Source organism: Rhincodon typus, chromosome 4 (assembly GCF_021869965.1).
Source record: "Rhincodon typus isolate 14 chromosome 4, sRhiTyp1.1, whole genome shotgun sequence".
NCBI classification, from domain to species: domain Eukaryota; kingdom Metazoa; phylum Chordata; class Chondrichthyes; order Orectolobiformes; family Rhincodontidae; genus Rhincodon; species Rhincodon typus.
The window spans coordinates 88,326,625-88,354,094 of record NC_063335.1 but is presented as its reverse complement, the minus strand read 5'-3'; the positions used below and the strand labels follow the sequence as shown (position 1 = coordinate 88,354,094).

At 40.3% G+C, this 27,470-nt stretch overlaps 1 protein-coding gene across 3 annotated transcripts in view; it reads left to right on the top strand.

The window, feature by feature from the left end:
- The window catches only part of smarcc1a (SWI/SNF related, matrix associated, actin dependent regulator of chromatin, subfamily c, member 1a), a 192,342-nt gene that overhangs the window by 44,398 nt on the left and 120,474 nt on the right, over window positions 1-27,470 (top strand). For 2 of the 3 annotated variants that reach the window (XM_048595544.1, XM_048595546.1), the window contains 4 exons: window positions 13,363-13,487; window positions 18,628-18,752; window positions 20,720-20,779; window positions 22,627-22,664. In XM_048595544.1, the coding sequence (XP_048451501.1) occupies window positions 13,363-13,487; window positions 18,628-18,752; window positions 20,720-20,779; window positions 22,627-22,664 (348 nt within the window). The remainder of the gene's footprint in view (window positions 1-13,362; window positions 13,488-18,627; window positions 18,753-20,719; window positions 20,780-22,626; window positions 22,665-27,470) is intronic. The other variant, XM_048595545.1, reaches the window with a different exon arrangement.

Below are 27,470 nucleotides of genomic sequence, written 5' to 3'. Positions count from 1 at the left end.
CTTGGGATCGTAATATTCTTTAGCTAAATCTATCAACTCTTGAAAGGTTTTATTATCTGGTGCCTCACAGAGAGTTAGACTTCTAAAATCGCAAAAGCTGCGTGACCACGTGCTGTCAGGAGAATTGCTTGTTACTTTTCATCTGTGCCAATGTCATTTGCATGGGGGGAAAATAATGCATTCTTTCTACATACTGGGACCAGTCTTCAGCAGGATTGAATGAATAAGCTTCCCAAATAGCGGCATGATGCCAGAAATACTTACCCCAATTCAAAGATGTCTGTTGGGAGCCAATCTCTTCAGGATCATGTTTTTACTCTCGTTGCCACTGAAATAACTCTATGAAGAGTGATGTCGTCATCAAGTCACCCTTTATTTAAACATGCATGGTACATGACACTGACCCATCTCGGGGCTCATAGCGGAAGCTGTTATGCAAAGACTGGATCGCACAGCCCTCCCCCAGATCCAGTCTAAACTATGGGTTAGATACGTAGATGATACCTTCATGATCATTAAACGAGCCAAGTTTGAAGAAACACACCACCTTTATTAACAGGACATTTACCGGGATCAAGATCACGAGGAAAGAAGAGAATAACAATCAACTCCAATTTCTAGACGTAATGGTGGAACGAACGAATGAACAAACAAACAAACAATGGGGAATTCCTTACCAGCATATGCAAAAAGACTACACACAGACCAAATCCTGAATTACAGCAGTAACCACCCCAACGTCCACAAACAGAGCGGTGTTAATACTCTGTTTAAACGAGTGGTAACTCACTGCAACACCGCAGAGCTGCGCAAAAATGAAGAGGAACACCTATACAAAGTCTTTGCAAACAATGGTTATCCTAACATCTTCGTCTGCCGATACCTGACAAACTAACAACACCAAGAAGACACTGTACACCTCAACACGCTGGCCACCCTACCCTCTGTTAGAAACACATCAGAACTGACTACAAGACTCCTATGACCTCTTGGAATAAACCAAACAGCAAACCAACAGCCACACTTCACCAGTTACTCTCAAAGACTAAAGACCCCATATCCACAATGAGCAGGACAAATGTGATATACAAATACAATGCAGCAACTGCGAGAAGCACTACATAGGACGGATGGGCAGGAAACTTGCCACCAGGGTACATGAACACCAACTTGCAGCAAAATGGTATGACTAATTCTCCCTCGTTTCAATACACTCTGACATAGAAGGACATCAATTTGACTGGACAAAGTTACAGTACTAGGACAAACGAGATAAAGGCAAGCACGAGAATTCCTGGAGGCCTGGTTTTCAACCACCGATGTAATTAACAAACATGTTGAAATAGACCCCATCTACGTACCACTATGGTACAAAACCGGAAACGAGACTGCCGACCATGACACACCGGACCCCACAAATTCAGAGCGGGACAGAACAACAGCGCTTCAACCGAGACTACACAGCATTGACAATGTCACCTAGAAGGAAGACAAAACATTTGCATGAAAACTAGTCAGCTCGGCTAAACAACCAACAATTCCAGATTTGTCTAGATATGATCATTGTCTTTTGTGGGCAGGTGATCTTGTAACTGCTTGTCTGTTGACTGAGAAGAAAATGTTGTCTAAGTGTCGATTTTGAATTTGAACTCAAAGTCTTATGTTTTCATGGACTTTTGCCCATAGCCCTATGCCCTTCTCCTTTTCAGATAATGATCCAATTCTCCAATTTTGAATAGCACAATGGTATCTGTCTCCACCGTACAATCAGGCAGTGTACAGCAGAACCTAATGACTTGCTGCTTTCTTTTAAAGTTCACGTTCATAAGAATCCCTACAGTGTGGAACATAGAACATAGAGCAGTACAGCACAGTGCAGGCCCTTCGGCCCACTATAAACCGAAGGTCTATCTAACCTCCACCCCTACCTTTATACTATCATCCATATGCCTATCTAATAGTCACTTAAATGCCCCTAATGAGGCCGACTCCACTGCCCTCTCTGGCAATGCATTCCACGTCTTGACCACTCTCTGAATAAAGAACTTACCTCTGACGTCTCCCCTATATCTACCTCCAATCGCTTTAAAACTATGCCCCCTTGTAATAGCTACCTCCACCCTTGGAGAAAGTCTCTGGCTGTCCACTCTATCTATACCTCTGATCCTTTTGTACACCTCTATCAAGTCACTTCTCGTCCTTCGTTATTCTAAAGAGAAAAGCCCTAGCTCTCTCAACCTTTCCTCGTAAGATCTTCCCTCCATTCCAGGCAACATCCTGGTAAATCTCCTCTGCACCTTTTCCACTGCTTCCACATCTTTCCTGTAATGAGGCAACCAGAACTGGACGTAATACTCCAGATGTGGCCGAATCAGCGTGTTGTACAGCTGGAGCATAACTTCACGGCTCTTGAACTCCCTCCCTCTATTAATGAAAGCTAACACACCATACGCCTTCTTAACAACTCTATCCACCTGGGTGGCAGCTTTCAGGGAACTGTGGACATGAACCCCAAGATCCCCCTGGTCCTCCACACTGCCAAGAATCTTTCTGTTAACCCTGTATTCTGCTTTCAAATTTGTCCTTCCAAAATGAATCACCTCACACTTTTCAGGGTTAAATTCCATCTGCCACTTCAGCCCAGCTCTGCATCCTATCAATGTCCCTTTGTAACCGAGAACAGCTGTCCGCACTATCCACAACTCGACCCACCTTCATATCATCCGCGAACTTACTAATCCACCCTTCCACTCCTACATCCAAATCATTTACACAAATCACAAATAGAAGAGGACCCAGAACAGATGCGTGTTGTACACTACTTGTAACTGAGCACCATGTTGAATATTTTCCATCCACTACCACCCTTTTTCTTCTAAGGGTTAGCCAATTCTGAATCCAATCTGCCACATTTCCCCCTATCCCATGTCTCCTTACTTTCTGCATGAGCCTACCATGGGGAACCTTATCAAACGCCTTACTTAAATCCGTGTTATACCACATCCACTGCTCTCCCTTCATCCATGGTCACCTTTTCAAAGAATTCAATAAGGTTTGTGAGGCATGATCTACCCCTCACAAATCCATGCTGACTGTCACAAATCAAACTGTGCCTATCCAAGTGATCATAAATCCTATCTCTCAGAGCCCTTTCCAATAATTTGCCCACCACTGACGTTAGACTAACTGGCCTGTAATTTCCAGGGTTATCCCTATTCCCTTTTTTTGAACAAGGGAATGATGTTTGCTTCTCTCCAATCTTCCGGCACTATACCCGTGGACAGTGAGGATGAAAAGATCATCGCCAAACGCCCTGCGACCTCTTCCCTCGCTTCCCGTAGAATCCTTGGATAAATCCCATCAAGCCCGGAGGACTTCAAGTTCCTCAAAATTCCTAGTACATCTTCCTTACTAACATTGACCTCCTCTAGCCTACCAGCCTGTTTCACACTGTCCTCCCCTACAACTAGGTCCCTTTCAGTTGTGAATACCAAAGAAAAGTATTCATTATGGACCTCTCCTATCTCTTTAGGCTCCGTACACAAATTCCCTTTACAATCCTTGATCGGCCCTACCCATTGTCTGGTCATTCTCTTATTCCTCACGTACATGTAAAAAGCCTTGGTGTTTTCCTTGATCCTATCTGCCAAGGTTTTCTCATACCCCCTTTATAGCTCTCCTCAGCCCTTCCTTCAGCTCCTTCCTGGCTAACTTGTATCCCTCTGGAGCCTTTTCCGTTCCTTGTTTCCTAAACCTTATATCAGCATCCTTCTTCCTCTTAACCAGTTGTTCGACCTCTCTTGAGAACCAAGGCTTCCTCACTCGACCGCATCTTCCCTGCCTGCTAGGGACAAACATATCGAGCACACGCAGTATGCATTCCTGAAACAATCTCCACATTTCTATAGTGCTCTTCCCTGACAGCATCTGTTCCCATTTTATGTCACCCAGTTCTTGCCTAACTGAATTGTAATTACCCTTCCCCCAATTACAAACCTTAACCTGCTGTATGTACCTATCCTTTTCCATGACTATTGTAAAAGTAACAGAGTTATGATCGCTACCGCCAAAATGCTCTCCTACCAACCGGTCTATCACTTGGCCCCGTTCATTGCCAAGCACCAAATCCAGAGTGGCCTCTCCTCGTGTTGGCCTATCTACATACTGTGTCAGGAATCCTCCCTGAATGCACTGGACAAAATCCACTCCATCTGAACTATTACAACTGAAGAGTTTTCAATCAATATTTGGAAAGTTGAAGTCACCCATGACTACACCCCTGTGACTTCTGCACCTTTCCAGTATCTGCTTCCCAATCCGCTCCTCGACTTCTCTGCAACTATTAGGGGGTCTGTTTTTTTAAAAAAAAAACCCCAACAAAGTGACTGCTCCTTTCTTGTTCTGGACCTCAATCCAAACTGACTCTGTGGATATGTCATTCTCGAAATGCCTTTCAGTAGCTGCTATACTAGCCTGACTAGCAATGCCACTCCCCCGCCTCTCTTACCACCCTCCCTATTTCTTTTAAAGCATGTAAATCCCAGAACTTCCAACAACCATTCCTGTCCCTGAGTTACCCAAGTTTCTGTAATGGCCACAACGTCGTATTTCCAAGGAAATAGGCTGTTCGGCCCATTAATTCCACACTGATCCTGTGAAGTGCGTCCCACCCAAACCTGCTCCATTTCTATGGCTAACCAAACTAACCTACACATTCCTGGACAGTATGAGCAATTTAACATGGCCAATCCACCTAACTTGGACGTCTTTGGACTGTGGGAGGAAACCAGAGCACCCGGAGGAAACCCGTGCAGATGCAGGGAGAATGTGCAAACTCTACACAGATGGTTGCCCAAGGGTGGAGTCAAACCTGGGTCCCTGGCGCTGTGAGGCAGCAGTACTTACCACTGACCCACTTTGCTGCCCTTATTTTGCCAATTACCTTTTTAAATCTGTGCCAATTTGTTTAGTGGGAACAATTTCATTTTATCTACTCTGTTCAATACTGTCATGATTTTGAATGCTTCTTTCAAATCCTCTCCTCCTCTTTTCCAAGGAGAACTGTATGGCTTGAAGTTGCTTGGGTTTTTTATTCTTTTCTGAATAAAACGTTTGAAATTCTGCAGTCCTGTGGTACCCAAGTCTGAAAGATGGAGAATTATGGACATTGCCTCTGCAGTTTCTCACACACTTGGCTCAGTATGGCAGTTAGATGCATAGCCTATCGAGTCTTTTCCGCCTTTCAATGAGATAATGGCTGGTTTGATAATCCTCAACTTCACTTTTCTGCTTTATCTCCAGAACCCTTGGTCGTCTTCCTGATTTTTTTAAAAAAGAGCTCTCTCAGTCCTGAATATACTTAATGATCGGGCCTCACCAGCTCTCTGTTATAAAGAATGCCACAGAATCAATGCCCTCTGAGAGAAGAAATTCCTCCTCATCTCCAATTATTCTGAGACTGTGACATCTGGCCCTAGACTCTACTACAAAGGGAAGCAATTTTTCCGCATCCCTTCCAAGTTCCTTAAGAACCTTGTATGTTTCAATAAGGTTGCCTCTCATTCTTTTATATTCCAACAAATACTCAACCTCTCCGGAGATAGTCACTTTATACTTGGTATCAGCCTTATGAACCTTCTCTGTACTGCCTGCAATGTCAGTGTATTGTTCATGAGATTAGAGATGCAAAACTGTTCCCGCTGTGTTCTGATACATACCTTGTATAGTTTTAGTGAAACATCCCTACTTTTACACTGCATTCCCTTTCAAGTAAAGGCCAACATTCCATTTGCCTTCAGAAATACCTGTTGAACTTGAATGCTAGCTTTCGTGAATCATGGACAAGGACTCCCAAATCACTTTTTTTTTTTACAGTCTTCCTTCACTTAAATAATATTCAGCTCCTCTTCTCTTGCTGCTAAAGTACATAACTACACATTTTTTCCCAGTTTATTCCATCTGCGGCACGATGCAAATGGCAGAACTGGTTTGTGGCTACCTGGTCTTTTCTGTTCTCAATCTTTTTAAAATAAAGATGCTATCTTGGCAGTTTTCTAATCCTTTGGGACAATTCCAGAATCCCTGGATTCCTGGAAGGCTACTGCCCGTGCATCCACTATCTCTGTAGCTATTACTTTTTTGGTATCTGTGGTTACCAGGGGACTCCAATCAGTCTTTAACCCCATTAGTTTCCCTTGCTCTATTCTTCTTTAGTTATTACAGTTACTTTCTCTCCTCCTTTTGCTCCTTGATTATTTAGTTATTTTGGAATTTTTTTTATTGCTTCTACTGTGAAGACTGATGCATTGCATTTATTCAGTTACTCCTCCCTTTCCTGATTTCCCCATTATTATTTCCTACGCTCATTCTGTAAGGGAATTGTGCTCATTTTGGCTTCTCTCTCTTTATATATTTAAAAAAGATTTTGCTGTTTGTTTTGGTATTACATAAAAATTTACCCTCAAAGTTTATTCTCTTCCTCTAGTTTTGTTTAGTCATCATTTGTTGGTATTTAAAACTGATCCTCTGACTTACTATAAATCTTTATCCTTTTGTCATGCATTTTTTTTCAATGCTATCCTTAACTTTCCTGGATAACCATGGTTGACTTGTTCTCTTCCTAGAATCCTTGTTCCTCATTGGTATTCATCTTTCTTATTGGCCATGAGCTATTTTTTAAAATGTTGTTCCTCAAGTGTTGTTGCTGCAAAATACTTACCCCAGTCCTGCCAGGCAGCCGTGCCCTCATTCCTTTCTCATTCCCCATATTTAAGTTTGCACGTTGTTTCTGACTCAAGTTCCTCTCCCTCCAACTGAACGTTGGTTTCTACTATGCTATAGTCATTGTGTCCAAGGGCATCTTTTATTGAGTGATGTCTTCATTAAACTGCCTCATTACACATCACTAAATCAGAAATCGCGTAATCTCTAGTTGATTCCAAATGTAGTGTTCTAGAAAATCGTCCTGAAAATGCTATGGCATCTTCTTCGTGGCCAATCCAGCTGTTCAAGTCTATGTGAAGATAAAGTCGCCCATGATTAATATACTGCCACTGTATCAATTTTTCATCGATCAGGTGTCTGAACAACCTCCTATTTGACAATAAACTAGGTGGCAGCAACTTCATGCTAAAGTTAGAGCTTAAGAACCATTTAATATTTTAGCAGTACCATACCTCCATGCATAAGTCATCTTCTTAGTCCCTGATTGGCTCCACTGCCACTTTTACCACCTTCTATTTGTATGTCTGTAACGGATTTTTAAATTTTTTTATATTCTTTAGCAGTTGCTTTGATAATTTAGATTTCTAAAATGGAGGGAAATGTGTTTTGAAGGTAAGTACAATTTTAAAGAGGTCAGAAGGTCATTTGGTAAGTGATTAAAATTACATTTCTGTCAAAGTATATAATTGCATTAAGTGCTGACCTCGATATCTGTGGAGCTGTTTGAAAGATTTTGCAATGCTGAGCTTACAATGGACAGAAAAAAAAAACAGACTGGGGCCACTGTGATTTAAGTGCAGTTGAGCAGAATTAAGTTTGTTATTTTTTTCCAAGCAGAGGAATCACTGTTCTAATTCAAAAGAACAGTTTAGCCATTGCAAAAGTTTTTAAGTTTGTAAAGTATCGAGTATTCCCAACAAATGGGATCAAAGCATCTAGCTTATTATTTCTTATTGAATTCTACTTGAAACCTTGTATATCGAGCCTGATTCTCAATTGTATTATCCATCTGACATATCATTTCTACCCGTTTCTGCTTCATTTTGCTGTCTCTTTCTTTCTTCATCAATAGATGTAGCTTCTCATCTGAATATACCTTGACTATACCCAAAGTATGTTTTCTGGCAAGGCAGCTCGAAATGTAAATGAATGCTGAAGAATTCTCGAACAAGATTTGCACCAATCAAATAGTCAAACATTTTTGACCTCTTGGTGTAATCAATTCAAAGTTTGAAAAAAGGGAGAATGCAAATTGTGGAAAAATGTGTTCCCCTAATATTGGGTGACTTGCAGCCTGGATAAAAATGTTTGTTTAAAAAAATCAGTTGCAAAGCTTAATTCCAACAGCCCTAATTCCAGATTTTATGGAAGCATGTTAGGATGCTGGCTAGAATCCAACTGCTTTTAAATTCTGAATTTAGTAAATTGAATGTGTGCTGGCACAATTATTGATCTAATTGGATGTTAATTAGAAACTTAAAAGTAGTTCTAAACTTGGCTCCAAATTTTAGTTGAACAACATGGCTTTCTTCACTTCCAGAACTGACCAGGAAAGAAGTTTGAGCATCAGCTAAGGTGGCTGTTTAAACTTAGTAATTTCTCTGTCTAAAGGCTGCAACTGCCACACAAGACTATGAGAAACCTGTGTTTACTCTCTGAACATTTATCAGGGGGATCAAAGATTGAAGTTGCAGTCTTTAGACAGAGAGCGTACGAAGTGTAAGCAGCCACCTGAACTGCTACTCAAACTTGCCTTGGCTTCACTTGTCAGTTCTGGAGCCCAGGAAGCCATGTTGCTCAACTAAAATTTGGAGCAAAGTCTGGAACTTTTTAAAGTCTCCAGTTAACATCCAATAATTATGCTAGCAAACACTCAATTATAAAGTTCAGAAAGCAGTTAGTTTCTAGCCAGCATCCAAATATCTGAAATCTGGAATTAGCATTCTTGGAATTCGGTTTTGCTCCTGATGATATGAACTAGGATGTTTATCCCCTTCCAGGCTGTGCTTTCATCGTAATTGACCTTTCACTGTTGCTCAGTTTGGGTTTCATCTTGCCACCTCAGGCAGGAGATCTTGACTTCATTATCGTGTGGTGGAAGTGACATAATTAAATCTTAATTAAATCTTTATATTTGAGTGCTTCAACTTTGAAGGATTGTTGAGAAATAAAATTAATTTAGGTCCTGGGGATACCTAAGTTGTTACTTTTCAAAATGGACAATGGAGCCTTTTTTCAAAGAAGATACTGTTTGGTAGCTGCATGGTTTCAGCTAATTGCTTGTTTGCAAGCTGCTTGTGTTTTATGACGGCCAGAGAATTTGTTTGAAGAGTGTTTTGCATGAATTTGGAGATTTTGATTGGTCTTCAGTTGGAAAAAGGCTAGCTGAGATGAAGGCTACCTAGCCCATCTCTCTAACTCTGCAAAACAACCTTTTAATGAGTCTGGTGTGAAACCTGATCATCCTAATGGAGATCTTCTTGAAGATGTATTGATGCTGTGTTTCCTGAGAGGTAATGGAACATGAATTGTGACCTGTTTGTATGCCAGAACATAAGTGAACAGCCATTTGTTCCACGTTTATTCTTTACTTCAAGAACAAATCATTCTTGATCAAAAATTTATTTTCTCAAAGTGGATCTCTGCAGAGAGGAGTCTGTTTTATGTTCCCTTTTGTAGTGTATGTGTTTTGGATTATTTTGAGCAATAAGCATTTGCATTTTTGTGTTCGAAAATGTTACCCAGCTTTGCATTTTCATTTGACTAAGTTTTTTGTGTTGTGAGAAATCAATTTTGTATATTAAACAAACCTAATGAAATACATCTTTCTATATTTAAGTTGAAAGTGGAAAACATGCGAATGATCATCAAACTGGATAAAACAGTTAGATTATGTTCTGAACTGTGGAGTATTGAGGCTCGAGGTGGATGTTCCACTCCTTCCAACTAAGTGGTCATTACGGTCTTTGTTCAAAAATAGACAAAAGAACTGAATTTGAGGCTAAATGCAGGTGATTACCTTTCACATATAGACAGTATTTCACTGTGTGTTGCATCAGGAAGCTTCAGCAAATCTGAAGTTGTTGATGATTGATTGAGGGTGTTGCTGTCTGCTGGTTCAAGTCATATTTGGTACGATTTTAAGATTGACTCCCAACAACACAAACTATCATTGAACCACAGGAGCTCCTCGGGTGAGAATCCTAAGTCCTTGAGTATCCTAACAATCTTCAGCTGCTATATTAATAACCTTCCTTCCACCTTGATGTGGAGGTGCTGGCATTGGACTGGGTTGGACAAAGTCAGAAGTAACATGACACCAGGTAATAGTCCAGCAGGTTTATTTGAAGTGACAAATTTTTGGAGCGCTGTTCCTTCATCAGTTAAAGGTGTGTTTATTCACCGATGATTTCATGATTTGAGACTGTTGAAACTTCGAAGCAGTCCATGTGTAAATACACCAGAATCTAGATAACATTCAGTCTTGGACAAATAAATGGCATAATAATTGCACCACACAAGTGCCATCCAGTGACCACCTCCAAAAAGAAAAAAACCCACTTGACATTCATGACATTACTGTTTGCTGAATCCTCCACTATTGACATCCTGGGAATTACCATTGACCAGAAACTAAAATGAACCAGCCATGCAAATATAGTTGCTGCAAGACCTGGTCAGAAATGGGCATCCTGCAGTGAGTAACTTGCCTCCTGACTCTGCAGTGCCTGCCCATCATCTACAAGGCACATTCCTGCTTGTTTGGATGAGTGCAGTTCCAACAACACTTAATGGGCTTGATACCTTCCAGGAGAAAAACCCACCCCATTTAATTCTTTTTAGTCCTTCCACCAAAAGTGCATGATGATGGCAGTGCTTATAATCTCTCGGACTCACTGCAGTAACTCAGCAAGGCTGTGTCGTCAGCACCTTCCAAACTTGTGATTCTACAGCTAGGAAGACAAGGGCAGCAGATACATGGGAATGCCCAAACCTGGACTTCGGTTGCTGTTCTTATTGCGGTTGCTGGTTCAGAATCCAGTAACTGCTTTCCTTTTTACAGCATTGTGGGTGTTTGTACATCCCAAGGACTGCAGCAGGTCGTGAAGACAACTTCTCACTTGTAATTAGGAACAGTAAGTAATTGGATAGTTTGGCCAGCAGCATGCTAAACTGCGAATAATTAAAAAGAAATCATTTAGTGGTATCAAATTTGGTACCACTGTGGTTGAGTGCTACATTCATTCATATGGCAAATTATCACGAAGCTTGATAGAGATGATCTGTCTGCAGTCCTTGCATTCCCAGCACCATCAATCCACTGGTAGTTTGGGTTAGACTTTTCTGGCATTGCAACTATTTTGTAGTGTGTAGCATATCCATAGAGACCTGACAGAGTTGTTGATGCACCTCCGGTATTCTGTTTCTCAACAAATGGTGCTGCCATTTAGCAGCTGAGCAGAGCTCTGAAGATCGGATCCGAGTTGTGGACTCTCAGCGGCTGCCCATATCACCATTGTCTGCTTTATGTGTCACTTGTGAGGTTTCAGTCACCAAGTAAAAATCCAACCTCCATAAGAGTGGACTGCTGAAGTGCACGTATCTGTGTTGTAACTCAAGAAGTAACAAGTAGCAAATAACTCTGGAAGAAGATCCTCCGAAGAAATAATATCTTTTGGTCAATTCTTTTCTTGGATATACTGTGTTTTTATTTTTGTACCTGTGAAGGAGTTGAAACATGAATGGAAGGGATATGATTTAGTCCTGAAAAAAACTATTATAAACATAAGAATCTCCATATATAGTCTTCTAATTTTTAATTGACTGATTTAAATCAAGTCAACATGCATCAGAAATTAAGTGAACTTCTGCTACCAGCTATTTGTGACCTCTCATTCTGTCATCTTTCACCTGAGGAAAGCACAGTTGTGCCATTTGGCTCCAGGATATCCTCTGTATTTGAGAGCTAAACTATTTGTTGTTCCTTGCTTTCATTCATTCTGTCCCTTACCCTTACATTTTTTAATGTTTCCTACTAGATGAAAAGATATTGACCTTTTAGTGAAGATGTTCACTTGATGGGTAAAGCACTACTGGTGAAAATGACTGACAAATGCGTAATATTACATGATCCTTTGGCTGAACTTCAATAGGAAGTGGATGAATGGGGAAGTAATTAAATGCTCTGAATTTGAAGGATGAGGGATTTGAAAAATGATGTGCTCAAGAACATTTGAGATCAAAGTGCAGGTCAGTGGATCTGAAAGTGTGCAATGTTGTTGAATTAGCAAACACACTTTTTTTTCCCCTCTGGTTGTTACTAAATTGTTTTCAAGACTCTGGTACAGCACACTTCTGCTGCTCACCTCATTGGGTGCCTCCGATTATGCTTCGATGAGAACATGTTTCTTAACTCCCTGCCATTGCTGATTTAGAAAGCACATGCCCCATCTACACTCCAGTATTGTTTGTAGCTAGAAGTAATTCTAGAAAGATATTAAACCTGGGTGCCGCCTTTGCTTCATACCAATTACTTACCTTGAACACCTGCAATTTCAATTAGTCAGCTGTTAACTCAATTAACAATGAGCTGAGATTGTGCTACTCTGGCATTTATCACCACTGTTGTGGTTTGCAGTTTGCACATGCAGAATCTGAAAGTTAATTAATTATTATAAATTAGGTTGTATCACAGATTTTGACTTGTAGATTGATTTATAGTTTCCCCAAACAATTCCTCATCTTCCCAGTAGCTTGGGAACCATATTCGGGTTAATATCACGATAGTTATTTAAAATTTTGAGGAGTAAGTTTTTGTAACAAATTTAATTTCTTTTGCGTTTATTCTCTGAATGTGGGAATTGCTTGCAAGGTCATAATAGTACCTTTTATTCTACTTGGGAGATTTTCTTGAATTAACCAAAATCCCATTGAATAGAGGGGCAAGCTCCACGATCTAAATACCTACTCCTTCTGTGATCTCTGTTCTTATGACTTTAAGGAGTTGGAGTGATTTGATGCAACTGAGTGGTTTGCTTCTGTGGATTCAAGGGAATTGTAGTTCAGGTCGATTGATGTCAAACTTAAGTAATGCGTTTGCCAAATGGACAGGAGTAGATAATTGGTTTCCAAAAAGATGTTTGTGAACTGACTAGGTTTTTAATGACGGTAATAATTCATGATCACTCTTTTATTGCCACCATGTTCTAATTTCCAGATTTTTTGTTTTCAGAAAAATTAAAACCCTCGAATGAGTATAATTTGAACTCCAGTTGCCTGAGTTAGTATAATAATATAATTATGACAGCGACACAGAAAATGTTAAGCCAACTGAAGTGTAGACATGCCAGTACCTGGTAAGAAAGGTAACACTGATGAGAAGGTCTAATTAGAAAAGTTCACAAATTGGTTTTCAGAGCTACTGAATGACAAAATATAGTCCGAGCGCTTTCTTTTTGTTTTCTGCCATTCTGACTCTGATGGTAACACATTGCTACCTTCTTCTCCAATGGAGCAAGAAAAATAATGTGACATTTGAAGTCTAAAATAACATTTTCACCTGGCTGATGCCAGCTGTGTTCATATTGCTGTGTGGTCAGGATGTTGAACACTTCTAAGTTGCCGATCTATTTTAACCAGGCCTCCCGTACACCAGATAGGAAGGACAGAAAGTCGACAGCTGGTGCCAAGAAGAGAAAACATTCCCGTTCGCCTTCACCAATATCCACACCCGCTGAGTCAAGGAAGAAAAGTGGAAAGAAAGGGTGAGTCAAGTTGCTTCTGTGCACAAATTGATTACAGGGAGCTTGATTTTGGTGGACAGTTAAAGTGGCAATGGAATTTGGGCTGTTTTTCTGTCCATAGAATGGTTCCTGTCGACGTTTTTTTTTCCTGTCACTGGAAAAACAAATTCTTACATGGGAACTAGGAATTCTCCAGTTTTGCTACTGCTCTGTGCAGGTTTTATTTTCGAAGTGTTCTGATTCATTTGTTGCTGAAACGCCTGTTTAGAGGTGATAGAGTACGTGAGTAAAGACCAGAGAATCGGGGCTGGTGGAGAGCCAAGTTTTTGAACTGCATTTCTTTTAGAGCTGGGCTTTCTCTGGTGATCATGAGTTTGCAGATGCATTCTCACTCACAGAAGCCTTAAATCAAGACAATGGTTTAAACTGCGATGACAGGTTGTACAGTGATGGCAACATTTGTTAAAAGCGGTGACATAGTGAAAAAGTCACCGGACTAGTAATCAGAATGCCAGGCTAATGTTCTCGGGTCATGGGTTCAAATCTCACTATGACAGATGGTAGATTTCAAATTCAATTTAAAAAGAAAATGAAGTAACAATTAGCCAAATAATGACTTTGTAACTATTCTGATTGTTATTAAATCTCATTTGATTTATTGCTGTACTTTAGGGAGCAAAATCTATCAATCTGACCTGGTCTGGACAACGTGTGACTCCACAGTAACGTGGTTGACTCTAAACTCTACTCTGGGCAGTCACAGATGCTGGCCAGCTAGTGTCACCAACATTCCATTACTGAATTCTTGTATTCATATCTTCTTGTAAAGCAGAGCATTATATAAATTCTAATGCTGTAAAACAGCAAAGGATTACTTGCATGCCAAAAAGTGGATGAAGCATGAAATAGACAAGATTAAGTGATCTTACAACCAATGGATCAGACCTAAAGTTCTGCAGTCCTGCCACGTCTAGTTGCGAATGGTGGTGGACAGTAAAACAACTTACTAGAGGTGGAGACTCCACAAAAATCCCTACCTTCCATGATGGGAGAAACCCAGCCGATCAATGCAAAACGTCAGGCTGAAACTTTTCCATCCAGCTTCAACCAGGAGTGCCGAGTAGACAATTGACGTATGCCTCCTCCTGAGATCCCTAACATCACAGATTCCACACTTCAACAAATTTGATTTGTCCCCAAATGAAATCAAGAAACTGCTGATGGTGCTACATGTTGGAAAAGCTATGATCATTGCCAACATTCTGTCAATAGTGCAAAGATGTGTATTTCAGACTAGATGTGCCTCAAACCAGGCTGTTCCAAGCAGTGACAACACTGGCATGCAACCAGCAATGTGGGTATTTCCCATGTGTATCATAAAGAAGGACAAATTCGACCTGACAAATGTGTCTTATCAGTCTACTCTTGATTATCAGCAAGTGATGGAAGTGACAGTGTTATCAAGTGGAAAGTGTTAGAGAATCACCTGCTCACTGATACTTATTTTGCATTTGACCAGGGCCACTCGGCTCCTGACTTCATTACTGTCTTCATTCAGACATGGTCGAAAATGCTGAGTTCAGTAGGTGAGGTGAGAGCGACTGCTCTTGACATCAAGTCTGCATTTGATTGAGTATAGGATTTAGGAACTCGAGCAAAACTGTAATCAACGGGAGTCGGATGGGGCTGGGTGAAGGGGGAAGGGGTGACACTGCACTGGCTGGATTTATACTTTGCACAAAGAAGAAGCTTGTTCAACATTGTGCAAGAGGGTTGTTCAAGGTCTAACATCTCAGCCACTGGACATCACTATAGGGTAGTGTCCTCTGCCAGTTATTTTCAATCGTTCCATTGAATGACCACCTCTTTAATAATACCAGATGAAGAGAGATTTCTTGACAATTGCAAAATATGTTATGATATATTTAGATTTTTGAAAGGCACCACACGTAAGCTACTTAATAAAACAAGAACCCATGGCATTCAAGGTCATTTTTAACATGAATAGGGATTGGGTAACTCATCAAAGATGACAGTTTGGATAAGGTGGACATTTTCATGATGACAACCTCTAACTAGTGGTGTGCCACAGCAATCAATACTGGGGCCAGAATTTGTACAATATATATTTAATGACTTGGATGAGAAAAGTGCATGTGCTATAACAAATTTATGATGGCACACAAATAGGTGGGAAAGCAAATGGTTAAGGGAGTAGAGAAAAACCTGGCAGATGAAATGTAATGTGAGAAAAGATGAGGTTATGCTGTAAGAATATATAAGCTAAATATCACTGAAATGGAGAAAGACTGCAGAAAGCTGCAGGACAGAGGATTCTGAGTTCTTATCCATGAATCACAAAAATCTAACATCGCGGTTCTGTAATCAATCGGGCCCTTGGGTGGGCATTTGCCCCACAGTGCCTGCCCTGATTCTATTACTTAGTGCCTATCTCCTGCCTCCTCCCTATATACCTGCCCACCATTTCTATCCAAATAATCATCCAATACCCTCTTAAATTCCTCAGTTGAACCTCCCTCTTCGATGTTTCCAGGCAGTGTGTCCATACTCTATCTGCTTTGTCACATCACCTTTGCATTATATGCAAACTTTAAATCTCTACCCTCATTTTCTTGTACAAGCAGAACCAGCTTCTCCATAAGTACTGTATCCAGCATGCACATTATTTGGAAAAGACCTCTACCAAATCTCCTCTGAGCCGCCTTCTGTCCAAGAAAAACAGTCTCAACTTCTTACATCTCGGAAAGCGCAAGGAAATTAGCTGTAGCAAAGTAGGCTCTGTATGGGTAGAGCTTAGAAAAGTCAAGGGACAGAAAACAGAAGTAGAGTTGTTTATAGACTTCAAAACTGTAGAGGTAATGTTTGGGAAGTCATTAAACAGGAAATTTATGACAAGCGGCAAAGGTACCGCTGTAATTATGACTGCTTCTCAGCTACGAACCAATTGGTACCGATTTGATTCGCCCACTGTCGTAGAAGAGGGATTCCTGGAGTATGTACGAGGTGATTTTCTCGATCCCATTAGAGAACAGGGCATCCTAGACTGGGTGTTATGTGAAGAAAAAGAAATAGTTGGTTTTCTGGCTATGATGATATTCTTTATATAGATTCAGGACCCAGTCTCAGAATCAAATGCGGTGTTGTCCATCTTAATGAAAGAAACTATGATAATATGAGGCACGAGTTGGTTACAGTAAATTGAGAAATGTTAATTGAAGGAATAACAATGGATAAGCATTAGCAAACAGTTTAAAAAGTGTAGTGGAACTACAATAATTGTTCATTCCTGTCTGGCACAAAAATACGATGGGAAAGGTCAGCACACCATGGTGAACAAGGGAAATTAGGGATAATATTTAGATCCAAGGAAGAGGCATACAAATTGTCCAAAAACAAAGTGCAGCAGACCTAAGGATTGGGAGCAGTTGAGATTTCAGCAAATAAGGACAAAGAGATTGATTTAACAAGGGGAAGATAAGTGTGAGAAGAAGCTGGTTAGAAACCCAAACTGATTCTCAAAGCTTCTATAGGCATGTGAAGAGAAAGAGATTAGTGAAGACAAATGAAGGTCCCTTTATAATGGCTGAGAAGAAACTGGCATGGTTACAATGGTGAAAGGAGGTTAACAGACTAACTAACTGCATTATTTTGGTCTGCTTTCAAAAAGGAGGAGGCAAATGGCATCCCCAAAATGTTGGGGAACACTGTTCTTGTGAGTGAAGCAAATAGTGTTGCGGAAATGGATAGGATTAAAGGCCAACAAATCCCCAGAGGCAATTAATCTACATCTCTGGATGTTTGAGGAAGTGACCCGAGAAGTAGTGGAAACATTGGTGGCCATCTTTCAAGATTCTGTAGATTTGGGAACAATTCTTATGGATTGAAGGATACCTAATATAACCACAATATTTTAAAAATGAAATGGAGGCATGAGTTTGTGTATTTCAGTATGCCTCCAAAATCGGGAAGAATGACGATGGATTCACCAGCATGTTGCTGAGAATGAAAAGCTATAGTCCACAGGAATTATTTAACACAGTATATTTGATCAAAGGCTCAGATAAGATTCAATAGAAGCTCTAAAATAGTTGTCATTCACTTTGAATTATGAGTGAGGAAATAATATTCCTGTGATGGGTAAGATAATAAAACTTGCTTTTATTCAGTGCTTTCATCAATTCAAATTGAAGAGACCATAGTGAAGTAAGGACAAGTTGGTTTCCGATCTGTTTGAGCGTGCAGTACCTGGCCACGAAGTAATTAAAGGAGAAATTGGTAACTATTTTAGGAGAATATTGGATGAATGTTTCAAGCATGGGAGGATTGGTGGCTGCAGAGAGGCTATAATGTGGCTGGTTTTTGAGTTGATGATAAATGAGTTGGGCTGAATTGACACCTTTTATTCCAAACTTCTTTGGTTTGTGCGAAATTGAAAACCATGACAAAACAATTGACTCTTTAAAGGTGTTCTACAAATGCTAGACTGATTTCCTCGGATGACAGGACTGATGTGTGAAGAGAGACTGAAATGATTCGGACTCGATTGACTGGAGCTTAGAAATATCATAGAAACCTGTAAAATTCTAACAAGACTATACAAGGTAAACATAGAAAGGGCGTTCCCAATGACTGGACGAGTCCAGAGAAGAGGTCACCATGTAAGGCATAAGAGGGAATGGTGAGCCTGTGGAATTTTCTACCACAGAAAGCAATTGAGTCCGCACATTGGATGTTTTAAAGATGGCATTAGATGTCGTTCTTTGGGCCAAAAGGATCAAAAGGCATGGGGAGAAAGCAGAAACAAGGTCCTGAGTTGGAAGATCAGCCATGCTCATATTGAATGACTGAGTAAGTTCGAAGGGTCGAATGGTCTATTCATCCAATTTTCGATGTTTCTGTATGGGCAAATTTATTTTTAATTTTCTAACCTGGAATATTATTGATTGCAATTGGAGCAAATTTCATGTCTGATCTTGTTTACAGTGGAATATATAAACTGCTATGTGGTGTGAGAAAGTAAAGAACTGAGGTACCCCTGCAATCTCTACAATCTTGCTTAATATAGTAATGTAAATTTTATAAACGCATAAACTGTGTTGCATGGATGCCAAAGCTCATAATGTTTTTGTTTTGCCTGTAGTCAGCCAATGCCATACTTAAAGAGGAGAGGGCAGAGAGATGAAGAGGAGCAGGAAGACCTGACCAAAGACATGGAGGATCCCACTCCTGTACCAAATGTAGAAGAAGTTATTTTACCCAAAAATGGTAAGGAACTGGTCTCTTCTGTCATTTATGTTGTTTGTAAAGGCTCTTGAAAAACAATGTTTTGGTACAATATAAAAGTTTCAAGTGTTGAAAATTTTACAATAGTGTTAATTCCGATATCTCTAGTTTCTTTCTTATTTTCAGCTTCATACTGTACACTCTCTTGGGCTAGTTATCTTCTGCCACACTTAATTTATAAAGGGCTACTTTATTTTTTCTGAGAGTTAGAGGGATACATTTGTCGTTGAAGAATAACAGTTCTGCATAAAATTCCAAATCCTGATCCTTCCAAGCCTATATGATATTTGGTGAATAAAAAGGTCAGTTCTTATTTGTTTGTTAAGTGGATATTTGTCACAACCCACTTGGAACGTGCTCTGATACTCTACTCTCGCCCCATCGTTCCATTTACCTCGCTTACTACTTAAAAAATTCTAACCACAGGGAAAAAATATGAATTATCAAGGTATAAGTCTCCTAGATGAAACTGTAACCCACTCCTTAAACCCCGACACACATTTACACAAACAAACAAACATGGATGTTCTTGGTGGAAAATCAAAATATTGTGGCAACAGTTTTGTCTGCAGGATTTGATGAAGTGTCCTTTTGCTTTAAGTCCTTGTGATCTTTGAACTGCTTATTCTTTCCAAATTTTTGAGTTCTTTTCTTTACTGCACAGGGCAGTTGACAAGCTAATTGTTCAGTTTTTCAATCACTGGGTTGGAGGCAGCAGCTTTTAGCAACTTGTGAGAGAGAATAGCTAGACATCTTCCAGATTTTGGCTATTTCACTGCGCAGAGAGAAACCATTTTTCTTTTGTGGTCTGAAGACTGCTGCCTCCTTATTGTTCACATGGACTCGAACCATCAATCCAGGTGCCAATCAGAGTATTGTTGGAATGCGAATGACTTTTGGTCTCCACAGCTGGTCTTGATGACGCAAAACAGTCAGCAATCTGTGTCTGGGCAAAACTTGCTCTGCACATATCCAGCATGCTGTAGCATTTTAGACATCTTATCCTTACTGCTTGAATAAAGCAACAGGGCGAACACAACTCATTGAGCTCCGGTAATTTGTTTAGAAAAGTGCAGCAACTCCTTCCCAAGTCCTTTTCTCATTGTGGTCCACAATCCAAAATAAGGAAAAATAAAAGATGTGGTCTTTACAATGTATTTAAAATATTTATAGACAACTTGTTGAGAAAGATCTCGCCCTACTTGTTCCTGTCCACCGGTTCTGCATGTTTTAAGGTTTTTTTTTGCAAGACTTTTTGTTGGGAAAGAGAGTGAATACTGAGATTCTAGCTTTGAGGCTATTGTGAGTCAGCAATAAAAAAAATTAAACATCTCTTTTGTTTTCAGGTGTTTTTGAGAACTATGTTGCGAAGCAAACCTCCTAAACTGATAGCAATCTCAGATGTAAGAGCTACATAGAGTTAGTTCGGACTATCTTGTTTCGGCTTAGAAGAGAGATCTGAGAAGTTCTCTGAGTATACAGACTTAAAAGTAATCCAAATCAAGCTTGATTTAATCTTGTGCCTAAATATATGAATGTATCAGCTTAGAAATTTGGAATAGAATAGGTTTAATTTTAACTTGATGAAAGATTTTATAAAATTTAGGATACTAAGAATTCTTGTTGAGTTGTCAGTGACGGGAATATGAATTTAAGATTGACTACAGTGGAAGAGTGAGGTTTTTATAGTCAGCAGAAAGCAGGTTACTGGTGCAGATAATTCAATGCCATGGAGTTGCAGATGCAAAGTACATTGTTCCTCAAGGGAAACTTGGATTGAGTTTGAAAATTGACAGTTACAGATTCAATACATTGCTGTTACAAAAACCTGGATGTAAGTTCAAGTTTGCTGTAAGTTTCCAGTGTGCTGTCACCTAAAATTCTCACTGATGAAATGCATGGAATTGGATACGTTTTTGATGGCCTGTTTATAACTTTTATTTTGCTAGTGAACCCCAAGAAGGACAGTGAGCACACACCTGTGAAGGGAGGCACAATTGCAGATCTAGGTAATTATACTTTGGACTTGCATCACTACGCTGGTGAACCTTGATTTTTCCAATATCCTAAGAGCTCGATAAATGACACCTGGGAAATGCATACAATTTCTACTTTCAAAGCTTTCTTTTAACTATTGAAATTGTATCACAGAGAATATTGGATTTGTGCCCATGTTGGGCCCTTTTTCTGCATTCTCTTCCCCTGCATGTCACTGCCATTGTTCCTACTTTCTGGAGTAATTGGGAATTGGGTAAAATTCCCACTGATTGGAGTCATACTTAGGCCAAAAGAAAATGCTTGTCATTGTAGGAGGTCAATCATCTCCACACCAGTGTATCAATGCAGGAGTTGCTTAGGGTCATGTTTTCAGCTCAAACAACTTCAGCTGCTTCATCAGTGTCTACTTTTCCATCGTAAGGTTAGAGATGGGGATGTCAGATGATTGCGTAATGGCAGCACCATTTGCAACTTTTCAGACACTAAGCGAGTGTCTATTTTCAGCAAGACTTGGACAGTTTCGGGGATTGGGCTGAGAAGTGGCAAGTTACATTCATGCCACACCAGGCGTTGACCCCACGTCAGCAAGGAAGAATAAAACCATTGCATTTTGATGTTCGGTGCTCTTGCCATTACTGAATCTCACTGTCCATTTCCTTGGGATTAATATTGACCAGAAACTGAACTGGATCAACAATATAATGCTGTGACTACAAGAGCAAGTCAGGGGCTGAGAATCCTGCAGTGAGTAATTTACCACCTAACTCCTCAAAGCTTGTTCATCATCTTTAAGACAGTGGTCAGGAATGTGATGGAATACTCTCTACACTTAGCTGAATGAGTGTTTCAGAAACACTAAATGCAACACTGTACAGCATAATGCAGACCACTTGATTGGCATCCCGTCTTAACACCTCTGCTCGTTTTCTATACCACTGATGCACAGTGGTAGCAATGTGTGCTGTCTGCAAAATGCATTGCTACCACTCACCAAGGCTCCTTAGACAATACTTTGCAAACCTGTGACTTCTGTCATCGAGAAGGACAAGACAGCAGATATATGGGAACAACACCACCTGAAAGTTCCCTTTCAAACCACTTTCCATTCTAACTTGGAACTATATTGCCTTTCCTTCTGTCGCTGGTATAGGATTAGTGGAGACTGCCAGTTCAGGAGAGGCAAGGCACTGAAGGGATTTGAAACCGATGATAACTTTTTAATTTTGACGTTACATGACCAGGACCTCGTTTTGGTCAATGACAAGTGGTTGATGCATGATGGTACTAATTTACGAAAAGTGAAACAGCCTCAAACTTCACTAAATGGGCCGGACGATCACTGTTTAAGCCCTATCTGTCCATAGGTGTCATAAAATGTCTGAACAAGTTGGTGTAAAAGTGAAGTAGTGACTCCTATATGAAGGAATTCAGTTGCAACTAAGAAGCATAAAATAAAGTGTGAAGAATCTGCTTACCTAGGCTTTCCTTAAAGTCCATCTAGGACTAAGACGATCCAAAGATTGAAGAAATTTGAAAATAAGTAACAAGGAGGGACTGTTTTGGATGGCCTCGAATTTAGAGGATAGAATGAGGAGACCAACGAGCTAGAAAGGTGCACTGAAAATTTCAGCTAGTGACCTGATGGTATCCGATGTAATTTTATTGTTTGATGCAAATGTAATATTGAAACTACTTGGTGCAATAATTTATTTGTAGCTCAGCTGTGATAGCATTAAATTAGAAACTCCATGACAAACCAGTTGATTACAGTATGGTTGTTGACGTCGTCTTCACCTTTTGTGACGGCGTGATCGCATATGTATAAGCTAATACATATCCTGAATTAATCTTGTTACAGATGAGCAAGAGGATGAACCGTTGTCTGCAGGAGGGAAGGTAATTAACATTAAAGCTGCTTCTGCTCATCCAGTCACTGTCTAGAAATGGTAGCTATGGCAACTAATCTGTTGGGCTCCAGAGTTGTGTTTCTGTATCGCTTCATATTGACAGCAGTTGTGTGTTTGTGGTTACATGCTGTTGGAGGGAAAACAATAATCAAATTGTGAATATTGAGGGAAAAATGATTTGTTCAATTATATTTGGAGATATTCAATTCCTTCTCTCTTTCTGGACCTTCACACACTGGGCAAAAAATTATGTCTCCTGTTGAATGTGTAAAGCATAGTTAGGAATTTATTGCACAAGCACTTGGCTCTTGAATTGTAAATGAGAACATAGAGTTCACACCTCCTGTTTGTGAATTTTGATCACACCATGTCAGAGGCTGATTTGTTGTAATTTGGCTATGATAACATTTTGTGACATTACACCTTGTTTGGTTTCATTTCTCCTTGGAGTAATAGATTTCAGGTCGATAATTTTTTCAATTAGTTTGGCAAGTCATCACCCAGACTGTACTGTGAAACCATTATTCATCAACATATGTAAAAATTATCTCAGTATCACTGGCTAACTTTTCCATTCTGGGGGGAAAAAAAAAGAACTCCGGATGCTGTAAATCTGAAACAGGAACAGAAATTTCTGGAGAAACTCAGCAGATCTGGCAGCGTCTATGGAGAGAAAGCATAGAAAATGTTTTGGGTCCATTCTGCTTTCTTTCCACCGATGCTGCCAGACCTCCTGAATAGTCATCCTGGGCTGCTTTACTTTTTTTGTACATCTGGTTAATCAGATTAATGTCAATAACTTCAGGGGTCTGCTCTAGTCAGGCATGGTCTGAAGAATGTGCAGTCGAGTAAAGGTATGCATGTGCTGATGATTTCTTTCTAGGCTTTACCTGCTCTCATACCACCTGTGGGTTACTGATTTTGTATTGTTTTTTGCTCCAGGAATCCTAAACCTAGAAAAAGGTCAAACAAATTAAAAAGAGAAAAAATAGAAATATGGAAAGTTTGAGTCGCCATAAGATGCCTTTTAAAAAGTGTTTTTGGACATACTTGAATCTGTGGCTCAAAAACAATGATGAGGCTCATACTCAATCACGTTTTTTTGTGGTGCCAGTTGAGGGGAAAAGTTCAATAGGTAAACTCACACTTTACGTAATGGTATGAGATCTTAAATATCCTCTGAATAGGGTCTTTGCTAATTGTTGACAGCTTGGTCTGCAAATTGCTTCCTTGTTGTACGTAGTCTTCAGACCCAGAAATGAGAATGCTGTCAATGGATTGTGTTCAGTATGATTGGAATGAGATTAATACTTAGGAAATTTGGTAACCAAGAATACAATGATAATAAGTGAGTTGCCGTTGTTTTCTGCCTTGAAGAGTATAATTATACAACAGTCATCTGTGTCATTAAAATTGAGTAGGAATAAATGGGTCTTTCGAGCATTGGCAGGTTGTCACTAAGTACTGTGCGGATCAGTACTTGGGGCTGCAGCTGTCCACTATATTCTCCATGTTTTGGATCAAATGTAATGTTTCCAAATTGGCAAATGATCTAGAGTTAAGTGGGATGTTTTGGTGAATTAAATAAATAAAAGTGGGTATCACTAGCTAGACCAGCATTTATTGTCCATTCCAAATTGCCTAGAAAGCAGTCAAGGGTCTGGAGTCAGATTTAGGGAAGACCAGGTCTGTTCTTCCCTCAAGGGCATTAGTGAACCAGGTAGGTTTTTCCTGACAATCACCAATGATTTCATGGTCACCATTAATTCCAGATTATTATTGAATTCAAATTTCACCATCTGCTTCTGCCATGGCAAGATTTGAACCCAGATCCCCAGAGCTTAACTTGGGCCTCTGGATGAATAGTCTAGTGATAATACCACTAGGCCACCATCTCCTTGTTTGGTGAGGAACATGTGATGCATCTTCAGGAGGGTTTAAATAGACTTAGGCAAGAATATGGCAGATGGAATGTGTCATTTTGTGTGGAAGAACAGATGTGCCAAATATTTCTTAAATGGTGAGAGATTGGAAAGTATAGATCTACAAAGAAGCGTAGCTTGTCAATGCTGCACATTGCTAACTAGATGTGCAGCAAATGATGAGCATGGCTAATAGAATGATAACCTCTGCAAGAAGGTTTGAGTATGGGAGTAGTCAAGGAGTAGTCTTTACACAGTGGTGGGCGCGTGGAATGCGCTGCCAGCAGTGGTAGTGGAATTAGATACATTAGAGACATTTAAGCGACTCTTGGATAGGCACATGGATGATAGTATAATGTAGGGTATGCAGGGTAGTTTGATCTTCGTAGGAAATAGGTCGGCCCAAATCTTGGGCCGAATGGCCTGTACTGTGCTGTACAGTCTTCCTTTAATCGTATAGGAGCTTGGTTAAACTGTACCTGGAGTATTGTGTGCAGTTTAGGCCCCTGGGAAAGATGATATTGCCATTCAGGTAATGCAACAAGGGTTCAGCAAATTTATTTCCAGAATGGCAGTACTGTTCTACGAGGAGTAGAATTTGGAAGAATGAGAGGTGATTTCCTTGAAATGCACAAAATACTTAAATGGATAAAAAATGTAGATGCAAGTAAGATGTTTCACCTGTTAAGGAGTCTAGAACCAGCGGACCCAATTTAAAAATGAAGGAGCTGCCGCTGAGATCTGAAATGGAGTATTTTTGTATACTCCAGAAGACTGCGAATGTTTGAAGTTCTTTACGGAATCTGTCTTTAGCATTTTTAAGATAGAGTTGGAGAGAGATCTGATTACAAATGGCACGTGGTGTTATTGGGATAGGGTGGGTAAAAGGATTGAAATATTCAATTAGCCATGAATCTGTTGAACGGAAGGATGAATGGGCTATGCCCCGTTTCTATGAATTGGTGGCGGGGGTGGGGGGAGGCGGGGAATTGAAGCCTGTATTTTACTTTTTTTTTTTGGTAGAGCTGTATGTTTTGGGAAACAGATGAAAACTACTTAGAGCTGTTATGGATATTGCTAAAGCTGTGGACCCTGACAACATTCTGACAATGGTACTGAAGTCTTGTACTGCAACGCTTGCTGCACCTCTAGTCAAGCTGTTCCAATACATCTGAAACATTGGCATCTATCAACAATTACTGGCCTGTTGGTCTATGTTCCATCATCAGTGGAGTGATGGGAGGAGTCATCAACAGTGCTAACCAGCAGCACCTGCTTAACAATAACCTGCTGCCTGATGCTCTGTTTGAGTTCTGCTTGGGTCACACAGGTCTTCACATCATGCTTGAGCTAAGGCTGCAAGTGGACATTGAGGCCATATTTGTACATTGTAGTCAGAGAATGGAGTCTGTGTTGAAGGCCAAGATAACTTTTCTCACTCCTGGTGTATTAGCTGTTGTTTGTAGATTTAGAGTACTTTGTTTGTGCAGATCGATGGGCTGAATGGCCTCTGATTTGATGAAGCTCGTGGGCTTGTTCTAGACCAGTCCGTAATCTATTGCTGGAGGTTTGTGGTGTGAACTTGGCATCAAACATGACTGACCTGGAAACTCTTCCACTATTGCCCCCTGCCGTTGTTGTATTGTAAGGATTTACAGGATAGACAGGCTATCTGGCCAAGTCATGAAATAAAGAAAACCTGAAATTAAAAGTCTAGTGGTGGCTCTGAAGCAATTGTTGATTGTCTGAAGGACCCATCTCATTCACTGAAGTTATTTTGGAGAACGAGGCTGGCATCCTTATCTGGTCTGTGCCTTCATTGGTTAGGCTACAGATGGAATACGGTTTTGGTCGCCACACTAATTGAAGGACATAATTGCGCTGGAGAGGGGTTTTTTAAAAAAGTTCATAGGATGTGGGAATCTCTGCCAAAAGCCAGCATTTGTTACCCATGGCTAATTGCCCAGAGGGCAGTTAACTGTCAACTACACATTGCTGTGGGTCTGGAGTCACATGTAGACCAGACAGTGGGGGCAGGGTTTCCTTCCCTGGGGCATTAATGAACCAGAGGGTTTTTTTCCTGACAATTGACAATGTTTTCATAGACATCATTTCAGATGTTTATTGAATTCCGATTCCACATTTTCCATTGCAGGATTTGACCCCAGGTCTCCAGAACAATGCCAGGATCTCTGGACTAATAGTCTCGCGATGATAGCATTAGGCCATCATCTCCCCAAAGGAGATTCACCTTCATGTTGCCTGAGATGAAATATTTCCATTATGAAGGCAAACAGGCTAGGCTGGATTTGTTTTCCTTGGAGCTAAAGGGGAATCTGATTGATGCAAAATTAAGAAGTATATTCAGAAGATTGTGGGAATCTGTGCCCCAAGGCAGATGTGTCTGAGATCAGAGAGCATGAATTTAAGGTGAGGAACAAGTGGTTTAGAGAAGATATGAGGAGATTTTTTTCACCCAGAGGGTGAAGAGGTTGGAAGCATTCTGCAAGAGTGGGTGGTGGAGGCACATACGCTCACAGCATTTAAGAAGCATCTACATGAGTACTTAAAACGCTAGGGCATAGTAGGCTATGGGCCAAGTGCAGGTGAAAGGGATTAGTGTAGTTTGGTCTTTCGTCGGCATAGACATGGTATGTCGAAGGGCCTGTCTCTGTGCTGTATGACTCTATATCCTGGTGTGGCATCAAGAAGTTGAGCAAAGCTGCAGTAACCAGGAATTGGGAAAGGTCTGCTGTTTGCAGTCATATCCTGCACAAAGGAAGATGGTTGATATTGGAGTTGAGTCATCTCAGCTCTAGGACATCTCTGCTAGAGTTCCTCAGGGTAGTGACCTAGGCCCAGCCATCATCAAC